The 20,976-nt window shown below is 45.7% G+C and overlaps 1 protein-coding gene across 5 annotated transcripts in view; it reads left to right on the forward strand.

Moving 5' to 3' along the window:
* TRIO (trio Rho guanine nucleotide exchange factor) overlaps positions 1 to 20,976 on the forward strand; it is a 290,433-nt gene that overhangs the window by 184,533 nt on the left and 84,924 nt on the right. For all 5 annotated transcript variants that reach the window (XM_084781263.1, XM_084781260.1, XM_084781259.1 and 2 more), the window contains exons 22-33: positions 493 to 687; positions 785 to 900; positions 1,465 to 1,531; positions 2,124 to 2,233; positions 2,814 to 2,883; positions 3,866 to 3,955; positions 5,702 to 5,794; positions 8,755 to 8,866; positions 10,301 to 10,491; positions 12,610 to 12,711; positions 14,893 to 15,035; positions 15,708 to 15,807. In XM_084781263.1, coding sequence (XP_084637389.1) covers positions 493 to 687; positions 785 to 900; positions 1,465 to 1,531; positions 2,124 to 2,233; positions 2,814 to 2,883; positions 3,866 to 3,955; positions 5,702 to 5,794; positions 8,755 to 8,866; positions 10,301 to 10,491; positions 12,610 to 12,711; positions 14,893 to 15,035; positions 15,708 to 15,807 — 1,389 coding nt within the window. The remainder of the gene's footprint in view (positions 1 to 492; positions 688 to 784; positions 901 to 1,464; positions 1,532 to 2,123; positions 2,234 to 2,813; positions 2,884 to 3,865; positions 3,956 to 5,701; positions 5,795 to 8,754; positions 8,867 to 10,300; positions 10,492 to 12,609; positions 12,712 to 14,892; positions 15,036 to 15,707; positions 15,808 to 20,976) is intronic.

Here is a 20,976-nt window from a genome sequence, read left to right on the forward strand (position 1 = left end):
CTTGTTATAAAAAACGGAGCCGCTTCTCTGAAGGGACTTTGCCGATTGCCTCCAGAGGTGTGCTGCTCAGTAGCTGCGGTGCTCCTTCCCTGGCTGCCCCTGAAGGTCTGGGCGTCTAAGTGGATGCACAGAAAAAGCATGTATCCGAGCAGGGAGCTGCTTAGGCCGTTTATGTGATGCCCAAAGAACAGTAAAACCAAAGCTTCTCCATAGACTCCCCCCCCCCCACCCCCCTCACTCACTCACTCTGTAGACTCTTACTGACCAGAGGAGGCCCTTGACTGATAGGTTCTAACTTTGAGCTGATAGCAACACCACTCACAGTGGAAGAGCCGAGGAAAGGTGGCCAGTGCAGATCCCGGGAGGAGGCGAGCTGGCTGGATTTGCTGGATTTGCGGCTGTCGGTGCCGGCAGGGTACCACTTCCCCTGTGCTTTGGGTTCCTGGCATTTAGCTTCATGCGCTTCACAATACTTTCCTGTTGTTTTTGCAGCAAACCAAAGAGAGAGTGAAGCTATTGATACAGCTGGCTGATGGCTTTTGTGAAAAAGGGCATGCCCATGCAGCAGAAATTAAAAAATGCGTGACCGCAGTGGATAAGAGGTACAGAGATTTCTCTCTGCGCATGGAGAAGTACCGGACCTCTTTGGAGAAAGCTCTGGGGATTTCTTCAGATTCCAACAAATCGGTGAATTGCCCTTATACACCCTGGACAAGTGGTGATCTCAGCCCCGTGCCGTCCCCCGCTGCTCTTGCTAACTGGCCTCTCGACTCTCATCCCACAGAGTAAAAGCCTTCAGTTGGACATCATCCCTGCCAGTATCCCCGGGTCAGAGGTGAAGCTTCGGGATGCTGCGCACGAACTCAATGAAGAGAAACGGAAGTCTGCCCGCCGGAAAGAGTAAGCCAGCCTTCCCTCCCCCCCCCAGGACAGAGTGTCAGAGCCTGCAGGCGTGCTCCTGGCAGGGCTTTACAGTCAAGCCTGAGACCTCACTTGGCCTTTTTAGCCGACTTTCTCTGTGTGCTAACCCCTTATCACATGATCACTGTCTTGTCCTGTTTTCTCTATGCCTTCCTAGCTTGACAGATTGCTTGCCATTAGCAGTAGAGGAAATTAACAGATGCGGGTGCTTAGAAGTTTGTAAGCTACGCTAACTGAGGTTGAAAGATCTCTCTTACCCGCACCCAGTTCCCACTTGGGTATTTTTGTTGCCCAGGGACATTTGGCGGCGTGGGGGAGAGATTTTGGTTGTAATTCAGTGGGGACAGGGAGGGACAGAGTGGCTGGAGTCCAGCGGGTGTGGACTAAGGCACTGCTGAGCCTCCATAGCCCACAGTAAGGCTGAGAAGCCTCAGTGTCAGCCCTGGGAACTCCAGGGACGTGTTCCCAAATATCTTGGAGTGAGTAGATAGATAGGAGAGTAATAAGCCTAACTAAACCGAACTGTTCTCTGTTCACTTCAAGGTTCATAATGGCTGAACTAATTCAAACCGAAAAGGCTTATGTAAGAGACCTTCGGGAGTGTATGGATGTAAGTCTTGTTTATTCACAGGGGCTCTAAACGTGCTCTTTTATTGCTCTCTGTTGCTGGCTATTGGAATTGTGTCAGTATTATAGGGTCTGTGTTCCTGGTGTTCTGTGGGGTTCCAGGAGTGCTTTGGCCCGTTACAGAGATGACACAGCACTGATCATCTCATTCACTTGTCACATGATGGCCCGGCTGGCAGTCACTTTGCAGAGAGCAGCAGCTTCCGACAAATGAACCTAGCAGTTAGGACGGCGCCCGGCACTCACTCGGCCACACCCTGAATGTTTGCTGTACCTTGTGACAGACATTCATTCCGAATTGGAAGCTGGGAATAAGCCAAAAGCTGTAGTAAATCTTCCTGAGTGTTAGCAGCAGCTACTACGGTTTCTTAAAAGACACATCTTTCATGTTTACTTTTGCCTACACTTCGTATGTAAGCTCAGAGTCTGTGTTTAAAGGTGTTAGGAGTAGCTGCTTGAAAGTTCACGTTGACTTTTTTTTCTTTTTTTTTTTCTTTTCTTTTCTTTCTTTTTTTTTTTTCTCTCTTCTTTTCTTTTCTTCTTTTTTTAAATCCCTTCGCGCCCTTCCTGGCCAGACCTACCTGTGGGAAATGACGAGCGGAGTGGAGGAGATCCCACCTGGCATCGTCAACAAAGAGCTCATCATCTTTGGAAACATGCAGGAGATTTACGAGTTTCACAACAAGTGAGCCGTGTTAGCTCTTCCTCTGGGCGCGCTCTTAAAACCTCATTTCCGTGACGACACTCCGTTACGAGGAGAGACGTTCCCCTGAGTGTCGCAGAGTTCAGTGACTTGGTTAAAGTTAGCATCGAGCCAGTCAGCCGTGCATATTTAAATGTCCTCTTCTACTGTGAGATACGGAAGGCGGTGTTTTTCCTTGTGTTCATGGTACCGTGGCGCACACCAGAAGGCGTGCGTGCTGTGTCTGTGCGCCAGCCTTCCCCACATCCCTCCTGACTCGCCCAGCTGCTGGTAACCACAGTTCACTCTGGATTTCTGGGATGTGACCTTTATTGTTTTGGTTCTCCTGATGAGTGAGATAATGAGGCGTCTCTTCCCCGAGACCCAGAGGGGCTGCCAGCTTGAAGTTTCTTTTAGAAGGGACTTGAAGGCCACAGAAACTTACCCTAGTTAAGGGCTACAGATTTTGTTAATCCTGAAGATGTAGAGGACACAGACAGCCTCCGTTTCTCCATTTCTGGGATATCTTAGGAGTACATTATTCTGAGCACCATGGTGAGAACAGCCTTTCTCTTCTCTGCAGCATCTTCCTGAAGGAGCTGGAGAAGTACGAGCAGCTGCCGGAGGATGTGGGGCACTGCTTTGTCACCTGGGTAACGAGCCCCCCTCCCTGCTCTCTCTCTCTCACACGGTGGCGCTGAAGGGAGCAGGCGCTGCGCATTCCTTCTCAGTTGATTCCTTAGAGGAGCGCGCCTTGCCCCGAAGAGTGGACCTCCCTAGGGTCACAGTGGGATCAGTTCTTATTGACTGTATCCATGGCTTGAACTAGAGCGCCCAGCGTGCCAAGCCTCAGCCTGATGCTGAGGGTTTGTCCTGGACGACGACCCAGCCCCGCTGGAGGAAGAGGCTCGAGCCCAGCTGAGCCCAGGCGAAGCCGCTTAGTGGGACAGCTTTCCTGCTAGGGGTCCCCCGTCATGCACTCACATGCCAAATTGAAACTTTAAAGATTCTTGTGCTTTTCTTGTTGTTGTTTTGTTTTGTTTTGTTGATCTTCCGAATTGGCAACTTATAAAACATTACTAGTTTTTCTGAAGAATAAATTTTTTCTAAAAAGTAAAAATTAAACAAAAGAAAATTTAACAAACCTATAGAAAATGATATCAGATTACAAAATATCTAACGAGAAAAAATAATGAAAATGCTTATGGGCAAAAACATTTAAAAGTTTTTGGTTTTTTTTTCCATTTTGTGTGAGGCAAGCTAAAGATGGTAAAGGCCACTCAGACTGTGTTTTCTCACACAATGGTACAGTATATGTAGGAAGTTCAATGGGTTCTACCAACACCTACTAGAAATAACACGTAATTTTAGAGATATGAAATATAAGCAAGTAAGCAAAAAATAAATTATCTTTATACATGGAAATTAAATAAGGCACTATAATCAAAATATAAAATAAAATAAAATGTGGATTCTCTTTGTTTTAAAGTTTTCTTTAGGCCAGAGAACTTTTTTCCCCCCACACTAAAAGTTTTATATTGTGACATTCGATTTGGAAAAGATACCTAAATGAAATTTTTGTTTCCCCCCGCCCCTTCCCTTTCTCTCTCTCTCTTCTTTTTCTTTTTGCTATAGGCAGACAAGTTTCAGATGTATGTCACCTACTGCAAGAACAAGCCTGATTCTACCCAGCTCATACTAGAACATGCAGGCTCCTACTTCGATGTAAGTAGCAGACAGCTGAAGAAGCCGTGAGCCTGTCTAAACCAAATTTAGTACAGATAAAATGTAGCAGCACTCATAATATTTTACCACAGCGCTAGTATAGTATTTTATTTTCATCTCATGCTTATAGTGGGATGTTCTCTTATGTTTCTGTAATATTGTGTGTGTTTGTCGCCTGCGTGTGTGAGCGTGTACATAGATCAGAGGACAACTTGTAGGACTTGGTTCTCTCCTTCCACTGGGTGTGTCCTAGAGATGAAACTTACATCATCAGACCCCATGGCAGGTGCCTTTCCCCACTGAGCCATCTGACCAGCACCTATTTTGGAATGTCCTTATCTCTTCTTTTGCTTCTAATACTTCTGCTTAAGTATTAGAAGTTGTATATCCACGAGACATTTAGATCGTTAGACATGTTTGTCACTGTTCTTTATGTGGAGTCATTAATTTTATATATAAGGTTATATATACAAAATATAGATTTATTAGTTTTGTGCATTCCCCAAAGTGATCCATCAGTGAAGTCCTAGCAGTTTGACGACCTGGTCGAGTTCATCAGTTACATGCCTCAGCAGACCTATGGGTCATGTCTTTTTACAGGAATACTACAGAGAGGTTGGGGGCGGTGGCGGGACACAGTATTGCTGAATAGTTTGGGTTCCAGAACTAGTCAAACACGTGGCAGATTATGACTGGTGAAAGGTACTGCTGAGCGCTGTGTACCTTTCTGTGTGCCCTTGGTGCCCAAGGCCATAGGCATGTAGCTTTCAGGGTCATCTCTCATGGGACACTCTGGAAGTTGGGATAAACCTCACGTTTTCTGTGTCTGACGGGACCTGCCCATGGATGTCCAACAACCCGCTCCAGCTGTTGTTCTCGGGAGGACTGAGCGTGTCATGACGCCTTGCCCAGCTTTCTGATGTCTCACATGTCCTTACAGCCTCAGGATCAGATGACACTCAGCACCATGGCTCCATGCAGACTACAGACTAGAAAGGCTAAGCAGCAAGAGTCTGCGCATAGCCAGAACTTAAAACAAATCCTGCTAGGCTAGCAAGATGGCTCATGGGTAAAGGCACTTGCCACTTGACCACATGATGGAAGGGGAAAACCAACCCCACAAGTTGTTCTCTGGCCTCCTAAATAGAGTATAACTTTGAAAACACTGTGCATTAAACACCTTTAAAGAAAAAAGGAAGTTATCCCCACCTTCCTAGGTAGGTATAACTAGATTCTATAGTCACATGCCTTTGGTGTTCATTGTATGGGTGCTTTGACTTTTAAAGAGGTTTTTGCTTATAGTGTCCTCCATCCCTTGGGCATTGTGTGCCCTTCAAGTATTCTTTTCCCCAACAACGGGCATTACAGAGCACCCATCGTGTGCCTTACATGTTAACTGATGAGCAGGATGATGTGCAGAACAGCATGGCTGAGCTGCCCGCCTTCCTACACACAGTGGCCTAGATTTGTAAGCACTGTTACTGCAAGAGGCACAGTAGAAAGGCACACGTCAGGCATGGTGTGGGTCAGATACTCCGCACCCTCCCTCTGCCTTGAGTTCTGCCATCCTCCCATGCCCACCTGTAGACGTGAAGACGTTTGTATTGATACTTTAACAGCTCTTTAAGAAATGAGGACCTGGTTTTTCAGCAGGATCAAACACTCGTCGCTGGTATGGTATCGTAGCCGCTTGTGCCAGGATGCCCTGTGATGATGCTTCCCTTCTTTTGTTTTATTTAAATATAGGAGATACAGCAGCGACACGGGTTAGCCAATTCCATCTCTTCCTACCTGATTAAACCAGTTCAGCGAATAACAAAGTACCAGCTCCTTTTAAAAGTACGTATGAAACATCTTTAGTCCGCAAGCTCTCCAGAGTTTTACATTAGTGTGTTGGCACCTGCTCTCTGTGCACTCAGCCATGTTTCCTTCATTACCATTTCTTTCTTTCTTTCTTTCTTTCTTTCTTTCTTTCTTTCTTTCTTCCTTTCTTCTTTGCTTTCTTTTATTGAGAAATAAAGTAAATTATTCTGGATAAACAGAAGAGAAAATATGTACACTAATACGATAAAGCACATCACAAGAAAGTATGTCATTTCATTGCATTACTGTAACAGTGGGACTGTGTTACAACATTTTAATCCCCAATTTTTTTCTTAGGTAATTCAATTAAACTTACTTAAAGAGCGTTTTTCTCCTTGAATCCACGTGTTCAGCTGCAGACTTGAGTCTTTTTTTCATTTTTATTATGTTTCTTTTTTAACATATACATTTATATTATTACACATGAATAAAATAAACTACACACAGAAGCAAGAACCATGAAACAATCAGAAATTACATAAATGTTACTTTCATGGTGATTTGTCTATTTGTGTTTGGCAAACTTGAAGTAAACATCTTTCCTATCTTGTTGGGTCTAAATTTCTGAATGAAGATCAATATCTATCATATCTCATCTCTATTAACTTAAAACATCTATCTTGACCTGTCTACATTCTCACTGAGCAGTTGCATAAGATCATATTGCCTGGCTGTGCACCAAAGGTAGTGGTTGGCACGTGTCTGTAACGTAAAATGGCTTTTGACTGGGAAATAAGTTGTCAGCCCTTGGTCCTTCAGTATCCTCAGACTCTAGAGCAGACTGTGGGCCAGGCAGTGCACACTACACCCCGTACATGTTTAACTTGTAGCAGTGTTGATCAGAAGGTGTGGAAACCAGCTGCCCGGGGTCAGGAGATTGCCCATAATCATTGCCAGCTTTGAACCCAGATCTAGCTGATACCCAGGTCTTCCACTGAACCCACAGCACCCTGCCCTCGTGCAGCGCCCTGTGGCTGCTAGCCGTTCATCACATGGCTTATAGAGCATGCTCATACAGATCAAAGGGCTTCTGTCAGCCAGGCCTCTGCTTTCTGTTTTAAGTATAACTAAAATTGCCCTTGCAAAATTTGCAAAAATTTAAGTTTGATCCGTTTCAACCATATAAAGGAGAATAAACTTGCCACTGGCCCATTATGTCATTAATCTGTGTTTTCTTGCTGCGTTAAAAGTTACAACTTTTGTCTGGCAAAGTGAGGTGTATGAAACTTTAGCTTGTAGCCTGCTCATCAGTCCTGTCTGTCTCAGCTGGTTTCCACAGAAGGAGACTGAGGCTAAGGGTAGCTAAAGCTCTCTCAGCAAGAAAGATGCCAAAACCATAGAACATACCTGCTTGCTTTTATGTCTTTTATGGGACTTTTCTGCTGTAAAATCGCTTCTGTACACGCTCACACACACCCACACACCCATACATCCCCACAGTGTACCACCAAGGCACACCACACCCCCTCTCCTGGACGTGTATACAGAAGTGACTTGATGGGCCGTCACTACAACAGTGTGTGTGTTGAGCGTGCTGTGAGCGTGAAGCAAGCCAGAAGGCTAAGTTCAGCTTGTTTGCATTCGAGCCATTTCCCCTTTGCTTCCTAATTCTACAAAAGCATTTTGTCTCTAGTTACCTCTCAGTGCCCTCCAGGCTTTGTCCTCAGTTTGTGTTTCCACAAAGATTCTGCTTCTAGTTCTAAATCTTTCTCATTTTCCCAAGAAGTTCTACTGGGGAACCGTAATAAACTCCACCAGACCTCCCTGGTGGGAAGGCCGTCTGCACAGGCGGAAGTTGAGGCACATTGTGTTCTTAAGGCAGATTTTGCCCAGCGTCTCAGAAGCATAGGCACCTGACCACAAATGAAAATGCCTGCCAGGGGCCAGGCCAGTGATTCTCAATTTTCCTAATGCTGTGACTATTTTATATGGTGACTCCAAACCATAAATTTTTTTTCCATTGTTACCTTGTAACTGTAATCTTACTACTGTTAAGAATCTTAATGTAAGCTGGGCGTGGTGGCGCACGCCTTTAGTCCCAGCACTCGGGAGGCAGAGGCAGGTGGATCACTGTGAGTTTGAGGCCAGCCTGGTCTACAAAGTGAGTCCAGAACAGCCAAGGCTACACAGAGAGGCCCTGTCTCGAAAAACCAAAAAGAAAAAGAAAAAAAAAAAAAAAGAATCTTAATGTAAATATTTTTGGAGGTAGACAGTTGCTAAAGGGGTCGTGACCCACAGGTTGAGAACCACTGCTCTAGACCACATTGCTCTGGGTCTCTTGTACATCACATACACAAGGTTGTTGTGTCTAATATTGGCCCTGACACCCCATGAAGGAATACCTCAGACCCATCAGGAGTAAAGGCACATTTCCTGCTGTCCTATCACAGGGCAGCTGACGCTCCTCCAAGTGGTGAGGAAATGGAATTACACACACACACACACACACACACACACACACACACACACACACACACGTGAGGCTTTCCTGCTACAGCCTCCCTGAGCACCCTGCACAGAGGAGAGGTGTTCAGATGCAGGGTCCAGATAGCCACTGGCATTGTGGGTTGTACAGTCAGCTGGGCAGGAGGCGCTGGCATGACTGTCAGTTGTCACCGGCAGCTGCTTATTCCTTACAAACCAGCAACACTTTATCTTCTCATTTTGAAGATGTGGTGGTTGACAGGTATCCCAGACTTTTTCCTGAACAGTGACTGGATCTGTCTTCCTCCAATGTTGTCTTCATTCAAGTAGAACAAACACAGTTATCCTTTGAGGAATTCGCTTTTTTAAGAAGAAGAAGCTCCAGCTGGCTACCCTGTTTATTTCTTGAGCACTGTGAATTTTCACGCATTTCTGGGTGTTTGCTAAGAGGTTGCTGGCGGAGCGTTTGCAATCCTTTGTTTGTTCATGATACTGATATTCTACATTTACAGGAGCTGCTCACGTGCTGTGAGGAGGGAAAGGGGGAGATTAAAGATGGCCTCGAGGTAATGCTCAGTGTGCCAAAGCGAGCCAATGATGCCATGCACCTCAGCATGCTGGAAGGTAACAGGATGCCCCACATCCCCACATCTGCACCATCTTCCACTGATGCTATGTGCAAATGAATCGTCTTTTGTCTTGGCTTGATATCAGCTGTACCATCCTACACTCCAGAAGCACTTTGTGGCACTTAGCTCTTACCTAATGCTACCTGGTTTTCCTGCTAATGGAGGTGCAAATGGATACATTGAAGCCCAGGGCTATAGAAGATCTTGTTACTTCCCCATTTCCATGCCTGTTGCCAGATGTTTACACAAAGCAGATGTCTGCTGAAGTAGTTAAATGTGGTGTGTAATATGGCCAACAGAAATTAGGTGAATGTGCCCAACAGGTGTTATAGCAATTCCAATTTGCACGAATGCTTCTGTTTAATAAAGCTGCTTCTGCATTGTGAGGGTTAGCATGGCATAGGGCCTGTCCCGAGTGCTTTTGCTAGTTTATGCAATTTCATTGGTAGCATCAAGAAATTTACTAACTAGGACACACAATGCCACTATGTAATAGGAACTCGGAGATCAAGCAGCAGTGATTTTTCTTTCTCTGGCATAAGACTATGGCTGCTCTTCATGTTATCATAAAGAAGAAGAACTGAGTTCTGGCCATTTTTGTCCTATGTGTTCTCCTACTTGGATAGTCACAGTAGGCTGCAGGATCACATTACCATCCCACTCACAGGAAGAACAAAGCATGTGGGTGGGGGGAACCCTACTACTGTACAGTTATTTTCTCACTTGCCCAGAGCTGGGGTGCCTAGCTTTTCCTAGCTGTGAAGGGACAGGCAAATGACAAACGGGGGCCCTAGTGGGAGCATCTGCTGTAAAGAAGAGACAGAAATGGAGGGCGTGGGCAGCTTCTTCCCCAGATGCCACTTTGCTAAGTCCTGGTGGCCACATTTGTGATGAAAGAATAGCTAGGGAGGCCAGCACGTGGCCCGGTCCAGGCTGACGGATGTGCAGGGTATTCCAGACTCACAGAAGGTGGGTTAGCAAAGCTGTCTCCACCAGACTGGGGCCTGAGCAGATAGTCAGGGAGGGGCATTCAGGCCGAAGAGGAAACGAAGCACAGGCTGGAGTGTGGGCAGTGTGATGGAGTCGCTCTGGTCAGAGGAGGAGGTTGCCTCAGCGAAGGTTGCGACTGGGGGACACGGAGATGGTAATTAAACCAGAACGCAAATGATGTAAGGCAACAGACAGGAATGGAAGTAAAGAATAAAGCTATGAGGAACTCCTCAATTTTTTGAACTTGGGAAAATATATGCAGAGTAGTATTTTTGGAAGATTTCTTCTTGGTTGTGGACCATTGTGAAAAGCATGGTGTCGGGGAGGCAGATGGAAAACTAACCCGAGGGCGTTTCACAGATGAGGTAGCAGCGTGCCCTTGTGAGTTGTGATCGCTCTTCCTTTGAACTGACTGGCTTCCCTTCGTTCCGTGTTGCAGGGTTTGACGAAAACATTGAGTCTCAGGGAGAACTCATCCTGCAGGAATCCTTCCAAGTGTGGGACCCAAAAACCTTAATCCGCAAGGGTCGAGAGCGGCATCTCTTCCTTTTTGAAATGTCCTTAGTCTTTAGTAAAGAAGTGAAAGACTCCAGTGGGAGAAGCAAGTACCTCTACAAAAGCAAGTTGTTTGTAAGTACCAGTGTCCAGAGTTCAAGTCAACAGGTAGTGTGACTGCAGCCTGCAGACATGGCTCAGAGGTTATGAACATGCCTTTTATAGCGGAGAACCCAACAACCCGAGTTCGGTTCCCAGAGTCCCCTATGGCTAATCACAAGGATCTCGAAGCCTGGAGTCAGTGCATGCAATTTCTCAAGAATTCAGCGGGGGGAAAAATCCCAATGGGCAGAAACAGAAAAAACAGTTTGCCTCCCAGACTCCTGTAGAATGAGATCTGAAACGAGATGTTTCTATCTTCCTTAGCTAAGTTCTCTGCAACCTGAGCCCACTAGAGGGCGTCCTGGTATTCTGTGGGCCTGGGGATTCTATTCCTGAGACCATAACTGCTAACAGCAGAGTGAAGAAGCAAAGTGGGACAGTGGTTCTCAACCTTCCTAATAATGCAGCTGTTTAACACAGTTACTCACATTGTAGTGACCTCACCCATAAAATCATTTTCGTTGCTCATCAATCCATAAATATAAAAATGTATGCAGACAGCCTTACTGGGTGAGCTCACTACAGATTCATAGCAATGAAGATTCAGTTTTTCCATTAGAAATTAGTTTATGGAAAATAAATGTAAACATTTTTATTTTTACAATAGCAAAATATCATTTTTTTTATTAAAAAAAATATATGCTCAGAAATTATATTTGAAGGGTTTCATTTCCCAGGCAGGCCTGCCAATTGCAGAGACCGTTGCCGTGCCCTAGCAGTGTATATGTGTCCAGTGTCAGTGTGTTGCTGGGGAAAGGAGCATGTCCTGAACTATTGGCATTACTATTCCACACCAGCCAACCTGGGCTTTCTGGGAGTTGCAAGCCAGGACAAAATGTCACTTCCTGCACTTTGACCTTTGTCAAGGCCGCAGTTCAGAGGGTGCCAGCACAGAGTTGTTGTGCAAAGTCAGGCAGAAGGAGTTGCTGGAGATGAGGGTGACCTTACCACCCAGAAAACAACCAGAAATGCCGTCGGGTTGTCATCGTGTCAGAGCTCTTTAAAACAGCGTTAGATAGCTAACATTCGAATGACAGCATTACAAATTTTGGCAATATCAGTCAAACTCCCAGAAGAACAGAGATTCTCAAGTATAGATTTTTTTTTTTTAAATAATAATCTGGAATCTGGAAACACCTCCCCATACTTTGGCTGGTTCCCTGGATCTGATTATTATTTGGATCTCCCTGTGGCCTTACATCAGCTAGGTCACGCTCCAGCTGGAAATTAAAAGCTCGGTCTTGCCAGGTAGTCATTTTACTGCAGCTTTAAGCTGCCCTTGGAGGCAAGCTTGTGTGTTTTAGAAATCAGTACATCTTAGTTTAATTTATATTTTAAAAACTAAGATCCCACAGAGGCCGCCTTTGGAGTTCCAAACTATGAGTCACTCCCATTGCTGGAGGGAGAGGCCGTTGGGTGGGTTTGACCATGGGGGAAGATGCCGTGTTCTGGATATGTCATGTCCACAGACGGGTTTTGTCCCTTGGTACTGCTGTCTTGATGAAATACTGAAAGCTAATGTTGCAGATGAAGTCAGATGTTAGCCGTTTTTGCCTTCTGTCAAGGAGTGTCGCTGCTCAGAGTGCATTGTGGGAGTGCCCCCTTTGAACCAGAATCCTCAAGCTTGATTCTAAGGCTGGGCCTTGTCTTCAGCACATTCTGATGATTAAGCCCCGTTGCAGTCTCTAGCAGTGCTCAAAAGGTGAAAACAGTCTGTGTGTCCCAACTTCCCTCCTACCAACTAAGGCAGTGGTTCTCAGTCTTCCTCCTAAAGCCGCCACCCTTTAACACAGTTCCTCACATTGGGGTGACCCTGTCACAAGATTATTTTTATTGCTACTTTATCATCGTAATTTTGCTACTATTAAGAATTATACTGGAAATATCTGTGTTTTCCAGTGGTCTTGGGCAACCTCTGTGAAGGAGTCATTCCACCCCCAAAGGGGTTGTGACCCACAGGTTAAGAACCACTGAACGAAGGCATTAGCACAGCCACCAGCAACCAAAGGCTGCTCATTGTTTGTGTTCTAATCCTACCAACATTTTTCTAAATGTACAGTTTTCTAAATATCTAATTATTTTTTTATCCAGACCTCAGAGTTGGGTGTCACAGAACATGTTGAAGGAGATCCTTGCAAATTTGCACTGTGGGTGGGGAGGACACCAACTTCAGATAATAAAATTGTCCTTAAGGTATGTTGATTTATTTATAGCTGGGGGCTTGTAATGTGTGTTTATTGTAGAGATATATACTGTTTTCTTTATTGAACTGTACATATTCCATGTCATTTTATTTGACTTTTTTGTGCTCTGTTGTGTTGGAATTGGTGAAACCAAAAATCAATCTCTCTCTCTCTCTCTCTCTCTCTCTCTCTCTCTCTCTCTCTCTCTCTCTCTCTCGATTTAAACTCTGTTTTGAATATACTAACTTTTCCTAAGAATTGCAAAGAAATCTAAAGGTGTCCTGTGTACTAGCCATCTATATTTTAGAAAATATAGATGTAATTATCTTTCTGGTGTGTCTGGAAATGCTATAAGTGGTTTATGCATACTTTGGGGAACTTAGCTCACGATTTTTAGGCTGTGGGAGGAGCCCGAGTAGTGTGGTGAGATTCTAATGTAGAACTGGCACTTAAGTTACTGCATCCCCTCTTGCATGCCTTAATCTTGCTTTGGTATTTCCAGAAACTGAGTTGTTCATCTGAAGGTTACATGGCCCCAGCCAAGTCTTACCACCATAGGGCCATTATATTTCTAAGCTCTTTGCTCACATGTTCACAATGGACTGTTTTCAGTGAACGTATATGGCCCAGTTAGTACTGACATAAAGCCCCATAAAATATAAAGTGTACCAACAAATAAATTTTAGATAACTCAAATTTTTCTATAGTTCAAAACTTGTTACAACGTATTCAAGACTTAAATTTGCAAAATGTATAGATAAGTTTGGATAACACCTTTTGCCTTTCGAGGAGGGCCAAACAGAAATGGCATGAGCTTTGAATTTAGGTGGCTTTGAGGTGGTAGCATTGCATTGAAGATGAAGAGGAAAATGCACTATAGACTTCAGTGACCAATGCTGTTGACAGTAGACATGATGGTGTAAATGGTGAACTGGTGAGGATGTGATGATGATGATGATGACGACGACGACGATGACGACACTGATGATAAAGATGGAGACAGTGTTGCCAATTACAGTGAGGGTCTTGACAGTTGTATAGATGCTGAGGGTATAGACACAAGTCCTTTAGGTACTATTGACAGAAGGGCTCTTCATTGTAATGGATGACCTAGTGCTTCTAATACAGAATGACTGTCTTCATTTGCATAGGCAAGAAAGAAAACTGCTTCGGTAACACAGTCACAGTTTTTCTCGCTTGTCTCCAGACGGCACCAATGTTCTTCTTGGATTCTTCATTGTTTAATCTCCACATGTTTGTGTCAGACTTGTACACTCTGATAGATCTGGGGTTTTCAAAGGCCCCTCCCCTTTAGTTTTTGAATTAGAATTAGCACTCTAACTGAAGGATAAGCATGGTTTATGTAGAAAGAGCTGTCAGTTTCAGTGTCTTCCCAGTGTGGACTGTGGTTTTGGGTGAGTTGTGCAACATGGCCACCCCACCCTCCCATCCCCTGTGATCTCCTCTGGGTCCCATGGACAACCATGTAGTCACTCATGGCCCTGGTCTTTATGTCAGAGGAGGTCAATGCTTTTCACAGGAAGTTAGAAAACAGTCCTCAGTGCTGACTGAGGGCTGCCGCTTCTGTCTATGGCATTTCCAGGGAATGTTTTCCTGAAACCGCTGTGGGGCCTTGTATGCCTTTGTGGCTTTGAGCACATTTCCAGTGTGCCCACTCCTACATGGCTCCTTTGTGGAGTTCCTAGGGGGAGAGAGTAGGGTATGTCATGTGAGGTGCCTTAGCTGTCCCTGGAGGAGGCCAGCAGCAGCCAGCTTACCAGTCCAGGGACAAGCAGCAGAGCCAGGTGGCTCCTTCACAGCCCTGCTGATGGTTTTCTGGACACTGACCAAAACATAGCTTATGCTTCGGTGGCCTCCTTGAGGTCTCAGCTTGGGAGTGGTTCTGTTTTTATAATCTCCCAGGGCCACTTAATGGGTCTTGGTACTGAAGATTGATTACTGGAGTATTGAGAGATCTGTAATCATGTTCATTTATCAAAGGGAAAAAATGGTTTTAATCAAACTATGTAAAATTAGAGTCATTTTCTTGCTAGTAAATTAAACTGAGTTGTGGCTGCTTTTCTGGGAGGTCTTTGGAAACTGGGAAATCTGGGGCGCGTGGGAAGCCTGTGTGTGGTGGGCCCAGGTTGTGGAAGGACACCGTGCCCTGATGGCTCTCCCACCTGCACAGGCATCCAGCATCGAGAACAAGCAGGACTGGATAAAGCATATCCGGGAGGTGATACAGGAGAGGACGGTGCACCTGAGAGGAGCCCTGAAGGAACCCATCCACATCCCCAAAACAGCGCCAGCAGCGAGGCAGAAGGGGAGGAGGTCAGTGCATGACAGCTTGTGAGAGGGAGGAAGGCGCCTCACTGTTTATCTCGGATACTCTGAGCCTGTGTGATTTGTATGCACTGGACAAGAGACAAGAGGCTCTCCTGGCTGAAAGCAAACAGAAGGCCATGTATAAGTCCCTCTTCTTTCCCTCACGGGAACACTTGTTTTGGTTTGTTGGTTTGTTTGTTTTTCATTTCTGAAATGGAAATGAGCCTTAGTTGGTCAGTTCACTATATTGAGCATTCAAGGGGAAGATATGATGGGCGCTTACTATATTGCTAAGCCAAAAGCTGCCCTCAGCACAGAGTGGCATGGCGCTGCAGAGGTGGCTCCGTGCTTGAGAGCACTTGTTGCTCTTGCAGAGGGCCTGGGTTTGTTCCCAGCACCCTCAAGGTGGCTTCCAACTATCTTTCAGTTTCTGCAGACCCAATGCCTTCTGATTTCTGTATGCACCAGGCATGTACATTGTGCCCATGCATTCCTACAGGCAGAAGACTGTATTTCATACAGACAGTCCGGAAACAAAGCAAGCAGAAATGGCCTGCTATGGCGTGTGGGAGCTGGTTGTAGGATAGGTTGTGTAGTCTGACGTGGGTTTCTTTCAGCTGGGAGGTGGCCTTTACCAGCTTGCATTGTTGGAAACTGAGCATGTCTGTGTTCCACTAGGGATGGAGAGGACCTGGACAGCCAAGGGGATGGCAGCAGCCAACCAGACACCATTTCCATCGCCTCCCGGACATCTCAGAACACACTGGACAGTGATAAGGTGAGCGGGCCACCAGCACTGCCCCTTTTAGTCAATGTATGTGCAGCAAAAATGTTTTTAGCATTGTAAAGACAAGTGTTAGATTCTAGGAAGGGTGTCAGGCTTTCAAGGCAGTATAGAGACTTGGAGGGTTAAGTGAGACTAGTGCTGAAAACTCAGAAGAAATCTTTCCAGCCTTCCTCTTACGCCCTCTCAGTCAGTCACATGGTTTATGTCAGTCTTGGAAGACAGTATACCTTATTTAAAATTTATCTGTAAGCCAAAGAATCTATTATCTAAAATAAAAATTCACCCAGACAAACCAGAGCTTTGTCTGAGGCAGGGGTGCTAACATTCTCCAATGTGGGCCCTGAGGTTTCCTCTTAGAACTTGGGGTACACAGAATACAGAAAGTTCTACAACACCCGACTTGGCTTGGACAGTGATGACTACAAAAAGGATGTGTCTGTGTTTTGTCTAAGGCATGTATGCAGGTGCACTTCCTCCAGAAAAGCCCCAAGTGTCTCAGGGTTCTTCTTGTAGGATCCAAAGACCCGCAGAATGAGCTGATAGGTTGGTAGTCCTAGGTTTTGTGAGGCAGGCAGAAAATGAGAAAGTCCTGTGTCAAAGCCAAGAGACTGCGTCTTGGTGAATGTTCTGTTCCTACTAAGATGACTTATGCTCCAGCTCTAGATTGTAGACCAGAATCTGAAACAAAAATAGCGCAATAAAAAGCATTTCCTTTCAACTGTGTTGGTTCCACATTCACAGGTTCTTGCTCCAGTACAAGCTGTTTCATTGCTGCGCGCTGACTATGAGACGTGGGTTCTCGCAGTCCCCTTGTGCGCAGAGGAGGCCGTGCTCAAACTTCCCTGTCTTGGGAAGGCCAGTGCTGGGGGGTCGTTTTAGATGGTGCCTTAAATAGACACTGGGCATGTCTTACTCGTGTTTTCGGGTTCACATTGTAGTTTCCAGGACAGAAGGAAATAGATTAAAATACTGCTCTGCAGAGTGACCCATTTTCAGAGCTCTTCCAGAGTGATTGGTGGGTTTTTTAAATTTTTAATTAATTTATTTATTTAGATTACATCTCAGTTGTTTTCCCCTCACTTGCATCCTCCCGTTCCTCCCTCCCTCCCGCTTTCACCCTATTTCCCTCTCCTAGGTCTGTGACCAAAGGGGAACCCCTCCCCCACCATATGGTCATAGACTATCAAGTCTCATCTTGGTAGCCTGCTTCTCCTTTCTCTGAGTGCCACCAGGCCTCCCCACCAAGGGGAGGTGGTCAAATATGGGGCACCAGAGTTCATGTCCACACAGCCCTGAGGAGTCAGGGTTTTTTTTGTTTTTTGTTTTGTTTTGTTTTTTACATCCTACTGTTTGACTCTACTGAACGTCAAGTCTTCAAGTTTAGAGAACCTCACGTAGCAGGACTAGAAGGCAAAAATGTGCCTTTTGTTAATATTGAGGGCTGGCATGGTAGTCCAGTCAGCAGACATCCAGCCACTGGGGCAGCAGTAGGAAGTAAGATGGGTATAGTCATGACGTGAGCAGCCATTTGATAATTAAGAACACTTGTTTTTAATTTGTTTAGAAAGATACCAAACATACCAATTGTTTGGGGGGAGGAGTTGCTTTTAGCTTTTTAAGAACTGAAGGAGTTAGCTTGTCAGTTCTCATGGGACCGTCACCTAGAAGAAAAGGTAGATCAAATTGTTGTAAATGACAAGAACAGCCATTTCCATCCAGACAACCCAAGATGTTCTCTCATGGTCAACTCTGGGCTGACCGTAGATACCAGCTTGAAAGTCTGTGAGAAGTAAATCTTTGAAATAAAATTGCAAAGGAGATGAACGTACTAAGTTTCCTCCTGGAAGGCTGGTGAAGGCTGTTCTCAATGTTGGCCCAGAAAGCAAGACCAGTTCTTGTTTTAGGTACTTAACAGGTAAATGGGTAGCCGTGGAGTATAGAAGTAAGTGCCCTGCCCATCTAGAACAATCTCTGTGTTAGTGATAGGTTTGCCCATTGCCCCACCCCTGTCCCCTGAGGCACGAACATCATTACACGACTAGGGATTATGTGAGCTGGGAGCATGGCAGATTCTGTTGTCACTTGATACATGAGGAAGAATAATTGCTACCAGAGCATGGGTTTATAGTAACTGGTCGTTCTGCCTTGAGGGTCTCCTGAGACATCAGCGTTACAAGAACACTCCCTTTCAAATCTTTCATCCGTGAAGATAATGAACGAATTTTCATTTTCTTCATCCAGTGGTGTTATCACTAGAGCCTTCACTAAGGCTTGCTCTGGAGCTCAGCAGTCCCCAAGGATTGCTCTGTGTGGCCGCCCTCCCCGGTTTGGAAAGTGAAGCTAACGTGGCTCACAGCCTGTCACCCACAGCCCCAGTCCTGGAGCCCATGGCTCTTAACAGTCTTGAAGTGGTAACACTTCAAGTCCTTCCTTATAAATGTGACAACACTTCGCTTTAGTGCCGCTAGGTGAGACCAGGGTCCTTAACAGGCTGTGAGGGAGAAATAGGGATGGCCTGTGTGCCTGTGCTGTCAGGACCGAGTAGGTGTCTTTACTTCTGGTCCTGTGGTGGGGACTAGAATGGTCACACAGGCCACTCACTAGCCCCTAAGGGAGGTAGGAGTGTGTGCACCCCGTGCTTGTGGAGGCTTTGTCTCAGTCATCGTTGTACCTGTGCTTCTCCAGTCAAAGATTTCAGTCTGTGGATGATGCGAAAAGGATGCATTTTGAAAGCAAGGAACTGCAGCCTGGCATAGCCAGCACCCCCTGATCTCCAGGGTCTACAGCTTTTCATGCACCTCAGGGTTCTCTCCACCCTACTTAATTGCACATTTAAACAGCTATAGGCAGATGCTTCTGGCAAGGGTACAGTGTAAGATATTCTGCCTTGTTGACTTGATTTATGGTGTCTGTTATGAGTTACTTTATCCTGGAATTTGGTTCCAGTTCAGAAGTGGGGTGGGGGTATTGCTTAGGCTCTTAGATGATTGTGATGGGAAGAGTGGTCTGCCAGAGCTGTTAGCAATCCTCAGACGAGGCTCCAGAGGTTTAGGACAAGAGTCAGCTGAGGAGGGGCTCCGGAGACACCCTCTTTCCAGGGCACAGTTCCATTATGCTGGTCAGCACACAAACCATGATCTACAAGCCCATTTCCTACTCAGAGAGCATCAGTCTTAAAGTATGTCATCTTTTTGTTCCAGATGTGAGTTTAACTCCCCATTTCTGCTGATGCTCATGGTACTTAGGCTGATAAAATGATCTTATTAAAAATGTAACTTGGGTTCCAAAAAACCCCAGATGCTTTCCAGAATCTTACATCACTGCTCCAGCGCATCTCCTGAGATAGGGAGGAGGTCTGACCCCGGGCTGATGTAGCCCTGAGGCACGTAGGAGATGGAGCCAGACACAGACTGTGGATTTAATCATCTGACATCTTCAGCCCTTACTCTTTTACAATGGAGCAGACTCGGCTGCTGAGTGTTTTTAGTGGACCAAAGACACCCCTTTGAATATCTCCTCAGTCTCTCCTTGTTAGTCTGTGATTTCTATCATTTAACAAATCTGTGTCATGAGACAGAGGGGGCGAGGTGTGAATAAAACAAAAGATCCAAAGCAAGGACAGAGTGTATGGAAGAACCCACCCAGGCCAGCTGGTGAACTGTCCCAAGAGCTTCTTTCCAAAGAGTACAGCATCAGTTGAGTGGGTTCTTTGCGTGAATCCCACATAAGCTTATAACAGGCGTTATGAATCTACACATCCTATTTATGGATGCGCCTATCTTAAAAAGTACCAGATAGCAGTTCTCCCAATGAAGTTGAAGCCCCATGTCAGGGACATTACATTCTGTGCAATTTTAAAGTTGGCTTTTTGGTCATGTGACCCTACACTACACTGGTTTACAGTTCTATAATCATAATCAAGGTAGTCGGAAAAGTAGCCAAAGCCAGTGCAGTTTAAAATATGGCTTCCCTGCTCAAGGAGGAAGGATTCGGCTTGCATCCCCTGAATCAGCAGCCTGCACATCAGGGCTCTCCCACTCCTGCTCAGGCAAGGCAGAGGACTGCCCGACCTGTTCAGAGCAATGCATTTCCCAGGGCTGGGGTAGGGTTTCCACACATAATAGATTTGGGTCATAGAGCTCAAAAAGTCTTCCATGGGATAGGATGTGGGGCTCACTTCCTCAGGGACCTCACTTGGAGAAGTACTGAAGGGCATGGTGCACATCCAAGTACAGGCCCCCAAGGACGAGGACATGCTTGCCAGCAGACTTCTAGCCTCTTCCTCCTCAGCTACCCTGGACCATGTACCTTAACTGCTTTGTACCCAGTGTCCCTCTGTGTTAATGGGGCTAATGCTGCCCCCATGAGCCCTAGGACTACACGCTGGTCTTTACAACACTGCAGCACTGCTTAAGGAGTCCTGTATAAATATGAGCGGTGTCTGCCTTTGTGGTAAGAGGAGCATCCTACTTCCTGCCAGATGTGCAGTTGGCTTTCATTGCTGCTCATGCAGGTTAACTGTCTTGATCAGCTTCAACCCCTGGCTGGACACTCGTCACGATGGATGTAGAGGATAACTGTGTTGTGTAGGAGTCATATGCAGTCTCGCGGTTGAGTTGCTCAGCTCCAGTGCCTGGCCTGTGCACTTTGGTACCCTTCCTAGAGCATAACACATACTGAATGGCTGTCCTTGCTCAGTTTGCCTCATCTCCCATCTTACTAAATTAGCTGCATCATGGCAGTGTGCACATACACTCAAGTGAGAATGTTCATGGTACATTCATGCACTCACAGACACTTCCGGTCACCTGTGTAGGCCTCCGTGTGCAATGGGTTTCCTTCTTCCTGCCCAGTCTTCTAGTTCCTAAAGTAACTGTGGTTTTGTAGTATTATTTTAGAAGACTTTTTAAGGGCTCTCATAAAATAAAACAAGAAAATAAAAACTCCTGTAGTACAAAGCCTGATTCTAAGAAAAGGCAGTGGTTTGGTAAGTTTAGTGTGCTGTTGAACTGGATTGCACGCTTGTTTGGAGTTGCCTCAGAGACACGGCTCTGAGCGTTTGTTAGGGGTTTCCAGATAGCTTTAACTGAGTAGAGCCTGCCTTCAAGGAAAGGTGGAGGAAGCAAACAGCCTCATGACTGTGAGCACAGTGTGCAGCCC

The sequence above is a fragment of the Acomys minous genome, assembly GCF_964271855.1.
Source record: "Acomys minous genome assembly, chromosome: 5".
Classification (NCBI taxonomy): domain Eukaryota; kingdom Metazoa; phylum Chordata; class Mammalia; order Rodentia; family Muridae; genus Acomys; species Acomys minous.